Here is a 15978-nt window from a genome sequence, read left to right on the forward strand (position 1 = left end):
ATTTATTTTGGATACCCCGCTGCGTGCACCTGATCCAACACCGTTGCCCAAGTATTCTGGGCACCAGTATTCTGGGCACCAGTATTCTGGTCTGGGACATTGAATAGGAAGGTATCACCATGCACCTACACATCACTTTGGGGGGGGGGGGTGAGGGGTTGCACTACCACACATTTGGGTGTGGGATTGTTTTATGTACGTTGGATGTTTAGGTGCCCAGGGCACTCTCAGTACTTTGGGGAACTACACCGGGATGTTGGGTATTGCACTACTGTATTGTACTATTGCTGATTTGTATTTGAGTGTGGTGTATGTTCTATGCCATTATAGAAAAGCCCAGTTATAAATATAATGTGGTATTGTTATTACTGAGAGTATTGAGTCCTATGAGGAATCATCCTGCCTACGCTGGGATCCCTACTAGGTGGAGGCGCTGAACGCACAGAGAAAGAGTTCACCCCAGGCTCCCAGAGGCAGAGGCTTAGGCCTCCTGTGAGCAACATATACAGCAGCACGTGTAGTGGCCTGCATTATTACCTTAGGCATAGGGAAAGGGGGCTACATTTGGAGGCGCTGCTGAGATCCAGACCTGGGGTGTCCGAGTTAGCAGAACCAAATTTCGGGAACCATGTTCATACCCTCCAAACAAAAGGTCCATCAGTGGGCCGTGGATTTCCAAGAATCTACCCACCCTGCACCTCCCTAAGGCGGTTTCCTGGTTTAGCCGTAGACCGAAAGTCGGACCCTACCTACCATTGGAGTATAGTTATAGTTGCTGCCGGCAATGAGTTAAGTGAAGATGAGGGCCCCCAGGCCCTGCATTTTCCAGAAGCCTTACCCACTGGTTGCCCACTCATATACCCCAACCTACCTATACATATGGAGGATTTCTGTCCCCGACCAGCATCAGTGGGGCCTGCATGGCCATCCCCTGAGAATAGCACCAGACAGAACTAATCTAATCCAGAGAGGATGGCTGGATTGCCGTAGTCGACACTCGTCAGAAGGCACGGACGTTGAAGAAGTATTTCAAAGATTGGCTGACAAAATTTGTGCAGTCCTCCCAGAGTATCACTATCGCAAGCTGAAAGCCTTCTTTTGGGTGCAGCCCACACCGCTGAAAGAAGAGGAATTTGCGGATAGGAGAGACCATGCGGTGCAAGTGCTGCCAGAATGGACTTGCACGAATGCTATCAAGAGACAGTGAATCATGCAGTGTCTGTGGCCCCCGGCCGCCAACATAGTGCGTTTATATCATAAGTGCCATGCCGAGGCCGATGCCCAAGCTCTGATTCAGGTTTTAACCAAAGCCTATGGCACTAAGGATGACCACATTGTGTTGCTGGCTCAGTTCCATGCCCTCAAACAAAAGGAGGGGGAAGAATTATCAGAATTTCTTCGACGGCTGCAGCTGATGCTGTGCACCCAACACCGTTGCCCAAGTATTCCCTGGTCTGGCACGTTAACCAGGAAGGTACCACCGTGCACCTACACATCATCAGGGAAGTGGCTCTACCTCACCTTTGGGTGTGGGATTGTTCTGTGGACGCCAGGTGTTTAGGTGCCCAGGGCACCCACAGTACTTTGAGGAACTACACCGGTATGTTGGGTATTGCACTACTGTATTGTTCTATCGCTGATTTGTATTTGCGTGTGGTGTATGTTCTATGACATTATAGTGAAGCCCAGTTATAAATATAGTGTGGCAGTGTTATTACTGAGAGCACTGAGTCTTATGAGGAATCATTCCGCCCACGCTGGGATCCCTGCTAGGTGGAAGCGCTGCACGCACGGAGAAAGAGCTCACCCCAGGCTCCCAGAGGCAGAGGCTAGGCCTCCTGTGAGCAACAGGTACAGCAGCACGCGTAGTGGCCTGCGTAATTCCCTTAGGCATAGGGAAAGGGGGCTACAATTGCTTACCAGAAAAAAAGTTCAAGAGGAAGTCAAGCAGATAAGTTCACCAGAGTAATGGATTAGAAATAATGTGTTCATTAAAGTATTCTTAAATTTAAACTCATTCAACACACGCATAGAGATAATGGCATTTTCCCAGCCATATACATATTGTAGGCAACATACGAAGAGGAGACGTAATCGAATACACCTACTGTAAACCATGAACCAGTACTTTAACCAATACAGTATGTCACAGATAATGTGTTACATTGATATACAGTACTTATACTTATTTTTCTTCTCAAGCATAGGGAAGATTACTTAGATATGTTGAATAAACGGCTGTGCCCTGAAACCACTTCCCCGTACTGATAAAGATTATAGTCTCATTAATTTGCATGAACCTGAACACTTTTCCAGCTCTGGAAAGTGGCTTCTCAGCATTTTGAATAAGTGCTTATACTGTATTTCGCACAGAGGTGCTGCTCAAATTATTCACAAAAAATAAACTTACACTGTAAAATGTGTCTATGCAATAACTCAGTATATTTAAAACACTATATATAATTCACTATATATAACACACTATACTGTATATATAACTCAGTATACATAACACACTATATATAACTCACTATATATATAGCACTTGAGATGCTAGCATAATAGTGTTCTCTCTCGCTGCTCCAGCAAAACTTATATGTAAGGGTCTGAAGGGAGCCTATTCTAATGAGATAACTAACAGACATTGTTTTTGCATATAATTACCCCTGTGGATTGGAATTAACCCCACAGAACATAATGTTCATTACTGATGTTGATAATATGACGTTATCAGCCCAGATTTAATGGAACTTTGTGGATATGAGTCTAATTGTGAGTATATACTTTGTATTCTTTATGTCTGTAGATAAGTCCAGCATCATCTGCTGCTACTCTCAGTGACAAAGTGAGGTTCCCGTCATTCCTACGTACTGTTCCAAGTGATACACACCAAACAAAAGCTATTGCCAAGCTGATCAGAACACTTGGGTGGAACTGGGTTGGTGTCATTACAAGTGATGATGACTACGGACGTTCTGCTCTTCATTATTTGAACATCTTTTTAAGAGAAGAAGGAATATGTACTGCATTCTCCCAAATTATTTCAACATATGTAGATCATCCTTCTTTGCCAGGTGAAATAAGCAACATAACTAATGAACTTGTCAATTGCTCTGCAAATGTTGTGGTTGTCTTTGTAAAAGCTCCTATTGTTATTAAACTTTTTAAAGAATCTATCAGAAGGAACATATCTAGAACTTGGATTGCAAGTGACATCTGGTCAAACTCAAATTCAGTTTCTAGAATGGAAAACATTGAAAAGGTTGGTACCATACTTGGATTGAACTTCAAATTGGGCCATGTTCCAGGCTTTGCAGAATTTCTGAAAAACCTCTAGCCTCCCAGACAAGGAGCAATAAATACATTTCTTGACGAATATAAAACACTACGATTTGGTTGTACAGAGGAGTACATAAAGTATCTGGAATGTATAAGTTCATCTTCCAAAGATTGTAATCATTCTGATTCTATACAGCAAAAGTCTCCCCTGGCATGCAAAGTAGAGAATGTCTCTTTCGCAAATGATGACTATTTGGTTCACAATGCTGAATTGAGCACAGTATACAGCACATATCTGGCAGTTACAGCAATAGCTCAAGCTCTGAAAAATATTGTGTGCAGAAATGGAAAGTGTGAAGATTTGACTTTTTCACCACATAAGGTATGGTAAAAACGCATGGCTAGCCCTAATCCACAAAACAAATATTACATTTCTGTACACTCTGTTGTCGCCAATCTTCACCAACATAACATTGATACTAATTTCTAAACACCTTCAGCTTTTAATTTGATTATATATGCTCATTACTTGAAACAATTGTAATTCTCCAATAACTCCCTTTTTTTTTTACAGCTACTCAATGAGCTAAAGAACAACAATTTTTCCTATAATGGTGAAATGTTTCATTTTGATCGCTTTGGTGACATCCTAAATGGATACAATGTAATTAACTGGATAACAAAGAACAGCTCCACAGAATTTCGGTTTGTCGGAAAATACGATATATTAGATGCTATTATAACGTTAAACAGAAGTCTTTTTTGGAACACAGAAGACAGTATGGTATGTATTTAAATAAGTCTGTAAAGAATGTTTATTTCTAACATAACATTTTACAATTTATGAAATAATTGTATCTGTACCCAGGTAAATAAATAAGGATCGGTTATTATTTTAATTACAGATGAAGCATTAACATTTTACGTCTAGAATACACAATATATCCCGTTATCTCAATGGTAACTAAATTTCTGACTAATAATCCGTATTTCATAGCCTGGATGTTAGCAGAATCAGAAACCAACCGTAACCTTTTTCTTTATATACCTTGGCTTCCATATACTGTATTATGGTGTGCAAAAAAAAAAAGAACATTGTTATCTAATTCAATACAAACAGTTATCAAACTTCTTATACTTTCTTTCCTAAATATACAATAACAATCTTATTTTGAGGCAATGAAATATAACATAACTTGATCTTGATCACAAGGAACGTACACTGGGATTTGCCACTGACTGTACCTCTCCATGTCCTAGATGGGTAGAACGTAACATGAATCCAGGAAAATAAACGTACTGGTTTAGTTTACCCAATACATAACAGAAAAGTTACACCTAAGGCCTCGGTCCCGCTGCGCTCGGTGGCGCGGGCGGCCACAAGCGAGTTCCCCACCAGCAGGGGAATCCTGCGGAGCCGGTCCCGGTCCTCCCTGGCTGCACAGCTTACTACACGCTGTGGCGCGTCAGCCGCTATGGGATACAAGAGAATGGTGTTCCCTAGCGTTGACGCGTCATGTGGTGTGGCTGTGAGCCAATGGGGAGGGGAGGCTTCGGGAGGAGGAGAGGCTTCGGGGAGCGGGTAGGAGTGTGGGGTGAAAGCAGCGTGCGTGCCTGTCTGTGTGTGTGTATGTGTGTGCCTGAGTGCGTGAGTGCCTGCCTCTGTCTGTGTGTGTGTGTATGTATGTATGCCTGAGTGCGTGAGTGCCTGCCTCTGTCTTTGTGTGTGTGTGTATGTATGTGTGTGCCTGAGTGCCTGCCTCTGTCTGTGTGTGTGTGTGTGTGTGTATGTATGTGTGTGCCTGAGTGCCTGCCTCTGTCTGTGTGTGTGTGTGTGTTGCTTTACTTACCCGAGCCGGGTAAGTAAAAACCTCCCACCCACCTCCCGCTCCGGCTCCCGCTCCCTACAGACCGCATATCGCGGTCTGTGTATGTCAGCGCCCCGCCTGTCTGCAGCGCGGGTGCGCTGACTCTGGGAGCGGGGCCTTAGCCTAACCCATTTACGTTGGTAGTATGATTATATTTTTATGAAGACTGCGTCGTAAATATCACTTTATTACTTACAGTGCTAGCAATCAGTCACACGCACCAGGAAGGAACTTGGGGTCGGGAGAAATCAAACACTGAAAAGTTATTTAAAACGCATGTAGAAGTCTGATTTTAAAAAGATATCTTTCACCATCAAGGTTTATCCTCGAAAGCATATCAATGCTAAGTATCTAATTTCTTGATCAGAACAAATGCACTTTGAAATTGGCTTGTGGATACACTTTGACCTCAATCAACACAAACATTAATGTACAAGAAGAACAAAACACATAAGCATTAAAGATAAACACATGAGTGTATCTGTATATCGTCCACAGGTGGTAAACCTAATAAGTGACGCACTCAATGTACAGGCATACCCCGCTTTAAGGACACTCACTTAAAGTACACTCGCGAGTAAGTACATTTCGCTCAACAGGCAAACAGCAGCTCACGCATGCGCCTATCAGCACATCCTGAACAGCAATACTGGCTCCCTACCTGTACCGAAGCTGTGCACAGAGGCTATAGAGCCTGTTACACATGCGTTATTTACATCAGTTATGCACGTATATGACAATTGCAGTACAGTACGTGCATCAAAAGTGGGAAAAAGGGAGTGCTTCACGTTAAGTACATTTTCACTTTACATACTTGCTCCGGTCCCATTGCGTACGTTAATGCGGGGTATGCCTGTACTCATTTGTATATCACTGCAAATAATTATTGTCTCCAGTTTAACCACTGTATGATACAGTATGTGAGTGGAGCTGGTTCTGTGGACCTCTTGAAGACACGTGTTTGAAACACATACATAAATGTATTATGTAATTCTAATTATTTATGCTTGTTATACTACAGGTTCCCATTTCAAATTGCTCAAAACAATGCACCCCAGGACATTACAAAAAGCATTCTTTCATCAGCTGTTGCTATGAATGTATTCCGTGTACAGAAGGATACTATTCTCCTGCAGCTGGTAAGTACACAATGGGCTAGATCTAGTAAAGGTAGATAAATGGAGAAAATCGGTATTATCAGTATCACATTATCGATTTTTCAACGTCAGCTGTAAAGCAGTGAGAAAAAGCTTTTTACTACAGTGATGTGTCAGCATAGGCAAGATAAGACTAGCTAATATAGAATAGGTGATAAGACTATGTTAATTAAACTTTTAACAACTTTAACATATATTAACAATTTAGCAGTGCAAGTGTCCAGCTAACCATAGTTAGCCCATGGCTATCTGGACACTAAGTGCTACAAAGGGGATAATATATTACTAAGACCAGACTAACTACCCCTCTTGCATACCAAAGATAGTAGTAAGGCATTGCTTTGAAATGTCTTATGAGCCCCATTAGCAAATAAGGTACTAACCCCCACCTCCCTGCCCCTGGGGGCCTAACCACCTACTCTGGGGCACCTACCCCCATCACCTATCCCCACAACAATCTCCACACACCAAAACACCTAACACCCCACCCCACCTGTTCTAAGACTAACTTACAGCCCTATTAACAAGTGAGACTAGCCAACTGTGTTGGGGTGGGTCATGGGAATAGGGAATAGGAGTGGATAGGCCCACCAGATGGGAGGAAAGTTGGGGTTAGCCCCTGTTTTCCATAAGGGTTATTAATGCATTGCAAATCTATGTCTTACTAGCCTCTTTAGTATGGGCTGTTAGTCTAGTCTTTATGCAGACAGATGGGCTGATTTCCAAAATCCAAATATACCACAGATTGACCAGTTCCTTTAGTCTACGGATCAGTCCCAAAAAGGCAGATGTGTTTTTTTTTTAATATCAGTATAAATACAACTGACGAATTGCAAAAATCTAAGCAGATACCTCGGAATCCATCATTAGATCAATCCGATCCTGCTTTGAATCCGAGGGCAAATTCTTAAAAATACAAAGTCGGATTTGAATATCTGAAATGCAGCTTTAGCGAGTTGCTGCCCCTATAAAATCAGTGGTTGTGGGTTCCAGTCCTGTTGGTTCTGATACAAGTACATCATTCCAGTCACTAGGTGCCTTCGTCTTGTCAACTCAATATAGTTCTTATGTAAATCATTTTAGGAAGTTTGGGATGTGACTCATTTAAATTTACTTATAATAGTTATTAGCATATCTCCCAGGGTACCTCAGGGGGTATATACAACTGAAAACACCAATACATTGAACTCCTCCTCTTCAAGACAGAATCCGACCGGATTGTATCTAATGACGGATAGTGAGGTGTCCGGTCTGAAATTTTAGTACCCAATCCAAAGACTGATTTTGGTGTGCGGATCAGATTTAAGTAAAACCAGACAAATAAATCTTTTAAATCGAATTCTGACAGGTTCATCTATCTATCTATCTATCTATCTATCTATCTATCTATCTATCTATCTATCTATCTATCTATCTATCTATCTATCTATAGTAATCTGGTATAGTTTTTTTTCTGTGGAACTTTTTAAGTTCTTCTAACATATGACTCACCTGGTAGTACATGTTCTGATGAGGTCGAATAAGAGCTTATTTTTATTCAGATAAAACCTGTTTTAAATTAATCTAATATAGCATGTATTAATCAAACCTAGATTTGTTCCCCACTACTTTAAAAGAGTGTGCCTCCTAATTGTTTATTTTTACCTCCCATTTATAAAAAAAAAAAAAAAAAGTGGGACCCTATGAATTAAATTCAACTATTCTCAGTGATGGTGATCTCCTGGTAAACAAAATAAGTACCAGTGAAGTTAAATCTTCCTATGGGGAAACAAAATGGCTGCAAAATCTCAGACCAATAGGAAGCTGTAACATTATTAGTTGTGGTTTCCTATTGGATTGCCATTTAAAGCCCCTTTAAAAACCAGGCAGTAATACCGATAACTGCACCGATAAATATCTCAGAACCCGGGACCCTGAGCTGAAAATAGTGCGGTTCAGCTCTGGATAATCCACAGTTCTAATCATGTAACCGTATGGAGGTTACGTTGGGTGAGTTGCTCCTTTAACAACCTTTGTTGTCATATTACGCATTGATAATCTTGATAAAATTAGGAAGAAGCCAACTCCCATTAATAAGAAACATTGATCTTTTTAATTATGGTAATTGAAGTTTTATGAACGTCAGGAGGTAGAATATTATGATTTTATTTTTTAAATAACCCAACTGTAAGGTGCAGGCTAAGTATTCACTGTGAAATGAGGACCACACAAACTACGGATGGGGAGGGTTCAGGAGGAAATAATCTAAGACTCATTTTTAACTCCTTTGGTTTGGACCCCTCTCAACCGCAGCTCGGCCCATTGTAACCGCCCATTGTAACCCAAGACTGAGGTGAAAAGGAGGCAAAATCTTGTTTCTCCATAGGGGAAATAACATCAGTTGATCCCATACGTTTATTAAAATCCCAAACAGGTGCATTATAGCAGTTACAATTGCAGTAAATTATAGAACATAAGGATCAAAATATTACAGTGGTCTAACAACCAAATCTCCTTTTTTATTATAGATATGAACGAATGTCTAAAGTGTCCTATCACTCAGTGGTCGGCTAATGGAAGCGCTCGATGTGAAAATAGGACAATTGAATATTTCCGCTGGAATGACCCATTTGCTATTGTGCTGACAAGTTTTGCTGCACTTGGTTTTCTGCTAGTGTTAATAATAGCAATTGTGTTTATAAAGCATGCTGATACACCAGCAGTTAAAGCAGCAGGGGGCAATTATACTTACCTATTGTCTGTATCTCTGTTATTCAGCTTGGTGAGCATTGGGTTTTTCATTGGTCAACCAAGTGATATTTTCTGTCAGATCAGACAACCCTTGTATGGTATCAGCTTTACCCTTTGTGTTTCTTGTATCTTAATCAAATCTGTTCGAATTCTCTTAGCATTTGAGTCAGGAAAAAGAGGCAGACAGATAGTTACAATAACTTACCAGCCAGCAGTTGTTATCAGTGTGTTAACTGGTTTCCAGTTGTGTGTTTCTATGTTATGGCTATTTTTTAAAGGACCTTTCGTTACAAAAATCTACACAATACCTCAACTCCTAAGTCTGCAGTGTGATGAAGGATCTTATGTGGGATTTGGTATTATGTTGGGGTTCATTTGCTTTCTTGCATTTGCTTGTTTTATTCTAGCATTTAAAGGTCGGAAATTACCAGAGAAATACAACGAGGCCAGATGTATCACATTCAGCATGCTCATCTATTTGTTCATATGGATTGCCTTTATCCCCATCTATATAAATACCAGTGGGATGTATCTTTCTGCAGTACAGGTTATTGCCATATTGGCTTCAAACTATGGGGTGATATCTTGTCACCTTTTCCCAGCCTGCTACATCATATTGTTTAAAAGAAAAAGCAACAACAGAGCAAGGTACCTGCAATGTATTCATGCATTCTGCAAGGCTCAGAGATCAGTACTCTCTCTTTCACAAAATAATTCGGACTTTCAAGTTCCACCTACTGATATTACTGCAGGTGCCGCTGGGTTGAAGAATTGTACAATGCCAGTACAGAACACTTTGAGTGCCACTCTTTCAGTAAGAAGAAGAAGATTTAAGAGCTGTTAGTACTTTAACATTTGAAATATTAATGTTTTGGTTCAACTCTCAAAATCTACAAGTCTAAAACTGTACATATCTCTAAATGATTAATTATGTGACTTTGCTGTGATTTCTGCATCGGCTATCGTCAAATACGTGAACTACAAAAGCTGCAAGATAGCACTGTGCAGCCACGTTTTAGCCACGGTCACAGGACAGCAGCATGCAGCATTTTTGGGGCATTTTGCTTTCCTTCACGCTGTCACAGAAACAGAAACTCTGGTAACATCTGTGTATTTGGTTTTACATTATGCATGTAAACTCATAATAAAAAGGCTACAATTATTATATGCTTGTACTGTTTGACTCAGGTTGTAAGAAATGTGTTGTACATCAACATTCAATCCAAATGGTTATGTGACGGGAGACCATCTTTTATAACGGGATCATTTGATTGAGCAAGACAAGGAAGTAGCATAAACTGTAATTTATTCCACGAAAAGGCATACACACAATGTATCACAATTTGCAAGGAAAACACACTTACTGCGATCGGGGCTAACGAAAAAAACTTTCTTGGAACTAAAAGCTGCGACCGCTACGTCCCATTTTCAGAACTTGGCCCCTGAAAAGCGTGACTTAGAAAATGTCCTTGAATTTGCTGCTGATGGTTTGGCCCTTGAAAATCTGAGGTCCTGATTGGCTGCAAGGTTTCTTATAGGTTTTGGAGTCCCATTCAGAAACCACTACTGCCAATTAGCGCGTGGGAATTTCCCTGACAGCCTATTACCAAGTTGCCAGAATTTTTATGCCGGGTGGGTACATATTTCAATTCTGCTAAGGGGCATGCACCAACCTGGCACCTCTGCCTCTTAAAAAAGAGAAAGAAACAAGCGCAAAAACTGTGAAATTAAAGGATAAGATACAGTCCAGAAATTAGGATCTCTTTGATGGGTGCAGCACCGGATGGCAAATGGGTCCGTTCTAAATCACTTGAGTCGTTGAGGAAAAAGGAGGTTCCAAATGCGCACAGTCTCATCAAAGTACAGTATATAGAAAAAAGGGGGGGGAAAAAACACATAATAGTGTAATATTGTATAATACAGTTTGATCAAAGGAGGTAATGCACTCACATTTTATGCAGTCAAACGGGCATTTCGGTTACTGAGTTTAACCCCACTGATGTTACAGGTTCTCTGTGGACAGGATACCTCTGGCAGTGCAGATTGTCTTCAATGATAGGGTCCGCAGTGTAGTACAGGGTCACCGTTGACAGGATACTCTCAATGAAACAGATATAAACCAAAAATAGTGTGATACTGTACAGGTAGGTATCAGTAGAGTGGTAAAACAGAGTGTGCACTCACATTTTATGTGGAGTAATATAGGCTTGTGGTTGTTTAAAGTAACCAACTTATACAGGTGATTCCGGAATAAACAGGTTATTTCCAAAAAGAAAAAAAAGGGGAAAGGACGCAGGAAAAAAGGAAACAATCTTTATAACATAAAAACCGTAAGGCAATAAGATATCCTGAGGGAGCTAAATGATGGATGCCAACTCCCAATAAACCCCAGCAATGGCCATATACCAGGGGATATAGCTAGGAGGAGGTAGCAATGCTTCAAATATACTCCCAAAGGTCCTTTGCAATCTGTGGGGTAAGTAAAAGATGTCCCAACATGTTTCGTCTTAGTAGACTTCTTCCAGGGGGTTTCTCTGCCTCTTAGCATTTTGAACCTCGCGCTGTCCCAGACTCTGCAAAGTCTGGGGTTTGGCAAATGGTTTCTGGATAGCCCTTTGTTAGCCCAGGACGTGGGTACTCAAGTATAACTGCAGTACCCCGTCTGTTCTAACACCTTGGCATCCCTGAGGCTTTCAACTCCAGGACTTGAACAGACTCAGTGGCACCAAGCTTGGTAGCCATCTGGTCTCTCAGAAGCTTGGATTTGGAAATCCCACATTTCATTCACAGGCTAAAGGTTATACACTTATCAAATAAAAACCTTTATTAAAATATACTGACACTGTACTTGTTAAAAATGTCTAAGTCTCCGTTTCTGGTGTCAGGGATAGAATAAGAATATATATTCCCTACTCTTACTATCCTCATCCCTGCCACACTGTAAAAAACGGACTTTATTTTTATTCCACAAATAAAAGCCTCACAGCTTTCTTACATAGCCGGGGCGCCCCCTGAACCCCTATACCAGGTTCAGGGTGACTGAGCATGAACTGGGCATCCCTCCTTATGCTAGGGACCCTGTACCGTTCTGGGGATACCATGATCCCCTATGCCCCGTTTTTACCTTTCTGGTCTGAGCTGAAGCAGGAACCCTGGCGGTGAGTCGCAGGAACCCTGGCGGTGAGTCGCAAGAACGTTTCCAGGGTAGGATTTTTACTGGAACAATGTGCTTCAATGTGCCCGAGAATCTTACATGATTCTCAGGTACATATTTGGGGTATCCTGTAACTTGAGGACCCCTCTACATAGCCACAATCTGACAAGATTTTCTCTGCAAAACCCACTCTGAAACTCCCAGCCCCGCAATCTCTGCTTGCTAGCACTCCTGGAAAGGCAAAAACACAAAAATACTGTATTGTCGCATAATTTACATACAGTCACAGTGATGCATATATGACAGTCAGTTCCAAGAGCTGACACTCTAGGACCTAAACACACGGATCAGGGGTAACCAAGTGGGCTTAACCTATATTATTGAGCCTGGTTACCCCCTCACCGTCACAGGCCAATTACAAAAAAGTTAGTAATTTACAACTTTCTTAATGACTGCTCCATTTTCTGTCTGGAAAAGATTTAGTTGTCGTTCATTGTGCAAAATAAATGAGAACTTCAGTATTCGATGACACCTTTCTCATTTGAACGAACAATTTATATTTTAGCTTTGAGAGTTCTACTCAGAGGTAGAACAAGTCAGTGCCAGGGTGCTCCAGGCTCAAATGCTGTAAAAAAACCAATAGAGATGTTAAACGGATTTGCAGCCTAAGGCACTGAAGTTCTGGTAAACTGTATATTTGTACTGTTTCTTTGTGATATATTTAAAGTTTTTTATCGGTGCGCACTCATTTACAAACTAGTTAAAAACGAGCAGGTATTTATTTAAGTTTAATTCCCTGTCTTCCTGCTTCAATGCAGTGAACTGCAGCTGCATAAACCCAGAGTATAGATTTTGCACTGGAACCAGAGCCAGCATTCGCTGGTGCCTGCAAATAATTTTTTTATCCTGTCTTACAGTTGTTGTTATTGACTCCATATGTGAAGAATTCCTGTAAGGTATTTTTTTTTATAAAGACTAAAGGACTATCTGGTCACTATCTCAGGTGACAACAACTGTTGGACTAGAAGACCAACAATGGACAATAACTTCCTTAAAAGGACTAAGGGGTAAATCCTAGAGGTTTGTTAAATAGTTAACTATCCGTTAATTTGGGTTAACATATCATTAAGTGCTAACGGGTATCCTCAAAAAGTCATTAGCAATGCATTGTGTCATGTTTAGGTAAAGAAGGCCTGTTGTTAACTTTGACGGACGTCTGTGCTAATGACATTTAAAGGAGGGTGTAACCACCTCAATCCATAACCTCAGCAGTTCGTTAAAGTTAACACGGGAAATAACGCGTTGGTTATCACATTTTGTAAAGACGGAGCATTTGGTGCTGAAAGAAAAGAAAAAGAAAACAGCAACTATTCATTGGAGACTGCACTTCAATCAACTGACGATCCATTACTGCGTGTGAAGTTGAGATTCCACTGAAGGACACTCAGGATGGATGCAGAATGAAAGTAGGTCTTTGGGCTTGAATTGATTGTTTCTGATTATTTTTGGGGTTTATTTTTGTGCCATCGGTCCCTTCGTTGGATGACGACTGTGTGTCGGTACCCCTGAGGATCAGTAAGGTGGCTTTCATCCCGGCACGTGTAAGTAATACATTTATTTACTGTGTATATTGATTGCCAATGTGGTTATCCAGGCCATCATTGAGGGTTTAGGTAGCCACAGTGACTAATACACAGAAGAAAAAGGACTCAGCTGGTAGCACTCTATAACTCTAAAGTAAATAGTAATAGTAATGATAAGTGAAAGGATTAATCATAATTTTAATAGTATATCTCTTAAAAAAAGGGTGTGTACATAAATGAAAATAAAATTACCGTATATCCCAGTCAGAAGCCACACCAGGGTGTGATAAAGTATGTGCTAAATAACTGAACAGTTAAAAAGCTTGACACACAGACCTATACCACCATACACAGTGTATATGGGGTAATGTATAAGCACTAAGTAATCCCTCCTTATTGTAGTGTTGGAGGACTATTATCAAAGTTGAAGGGATATATTCCCTCCTCCTTAATGCATTTGAATTAGTTAAATCAATTGTCAATCTGCTGCAGAGAAAAAAGTGGGATCTAGTGGTAAAGTCTTCACTATTTGGAGGTAACTATGCTCTAGCGTATAAACCTAATATTCCCCTGGTAATTATAGGCTAAACACTTAAAAAGATCCTGGATTAATATCAGGATATTGGATTAGATCAGTATTGCATAGGAACCACATACCGTTTGTATGATCAGGCAGTGGTTACAAATGCATCCGATCAGTGTATCAGTTGCAGGCTCTATAAGTTGTCCTGCTAGGTCGAGCTCCTCTCTCCTCTCTGCTGGCTAAACACCATACAACTGAGGATGTGGTTCGCTTAGTGGTGACAGCAGTTACTGATTGAGCATCCTTGTGCTGGCTCCCCCTGGTGTTCTCCAGAGGTGGAGCACCCTCTTTCAAGGAGTGGTTCTGACTCTGTGCTGAACTACTCACAGGGAAGAGGCGGGGCTCTGGTTTTTGCACCCAACCCAGACAGAAATCCGCAACAATTTCTTGTACCATCCTGGTGCTCACCCGACTTGGCGGGAGCTGCCATCTTAGGTGTGACTTACTGCTTCAGAGAGCCTCCATTTTAATCACAGTCTCATCAAATACTCTATGACTCTCTGCATAGATAGGGGGGTAGCCTTCTGGTTTTCCCAGACATCTTTCTGCAAGGTAATTTGCCGCCACCTTGAGCGTAGCAGCACGTGCACGCTTCCAATGGTAACCCTCAGGGGGGCCCCCTGGCATAAACAGTGTGGACGGTGCCTCTGACATTCATATATCCCAAGTGGGTGACACCACAAAAAGTATCGATCTCCAAATGGACGTGGGGTCTTGTTCTTCATCTAAAATACAGGCGTACGGCCACCCAGGAATTTTACGCATATGATCACAGACCTCCACGTCGGATATAGGTGCGGGAAGGCCTCCTATGGCTACCACACGGCGGGGGTTAAAATCTTGCCTCAAAGCCCAGACGAAGACCTCGTGTCCGACTTTACAAACATTTTGGAAAATTTGACAAAAAAATAGAATAGGGCACCCCAGCATGTAAAACAACCAATGACTTTACTAGTGCAAACGTACTTATGCATATGATCAACAGGTGTCCCTCCCTAGGGGACGCTACCCCCTTTACCGGGTGATCCCACCCCGTGTCCAGTAACCACACACAATGTTCCCCACCTCCCAAGTGAGATATGTATGTGTGACTGCGCAGTCACTATGTCCTGTATGAATAGGTGGTATAGTTGGTGCACTTGATGGTTACCTGTGCCCGGGCCTGCCAAGGAGCTTCACAAAGGATCCTATGACACCTGAATACAGGAACTACCATCCGGGGCGATCCCACCCGGATGGCTGCTGCAGCGATAGCGAAGGTCTGAGCCCAAACCTCTGGATGGACGCGCAGCGTCCGCTGGGTCCCTAACTGGCTCTGGATAGTAAGGTGCAGGGTCCCTAAACTGGGGCCTGTCCCTGACACAACTCAAACTACTGGGTGGCTCAGGGCTATTTGGGGCCTCGGGGGGCTGCTGGCCTAGTGCAGGGAGTCACTGACTCCTTTACCCTACCTCCTTCCCCTAGCCTCTCCTGGCGCCGACTGCTCCTCTCCTCAAAACCCCGCGAAATGTATCCATTCTCCCTGCAGGGAAATCCTACAACCCTATTGGCCACTCTGGGACACCTGGTGCCTTCCACCCTAAGCCTCATGGGAATTGTAGTCCCGTGGAGGCCTCTATACACT

General features: G+C 41.9%; 1 protein-coding gene across 2 annotated transcripts in view; it reads left to right on the forward strand.

Moving 5' to 3' along the window:
* LOC142493535 (G-protein coupled receptor family C group 6 member A-like) overlaps positions 1 to 10199 on the forward strand; it is a 46944-nt gene extending 36745 nt beyond the window's left edge. For both annotated transcript variants that reach the window (XM_075597706.1, XM_075597707.1), the window contains exons 3-6: positions 2807 to 3661; positions 3854 to 4063; positions 6169 to 6286; positions 8812 to 10199. In XM_075597706.1, the coding sequence (XP_075453821.1) occupies positions 3899 to 4063; positions 6169 to 6286; positions 8812 to 9878 (1350 nt within the window). In that variant the 5' untranslated portion in view covers positions 2807 to 3661; positions 3854 to 3898 and the 3' untranslated portion in view covers positions 9879 to 10199. The remainder of the gene's footprint in view (positions 1 to 2806; positions 3662 to 3853; positions 4064 to 6168; positions 6287 to 8811) is intronic.
* Positions 10200 to 15978: the final 5779 nt, after the last annotated feature.

The sequence above is a fragment of the Ascaphus truei genome, chromosome 4 (genome assembly GCF_040206685.1).
Source record: "Ascaphus truei isolate aAscTru1 chromosome 4, aAscTru1.hap1, whole genome shotgun sequence".
NCBI lineage: Eukaryota > Metazoa > Chordata > Amphibia > Anura > Ascaphidae > Ascaphus > Ascaphus truei.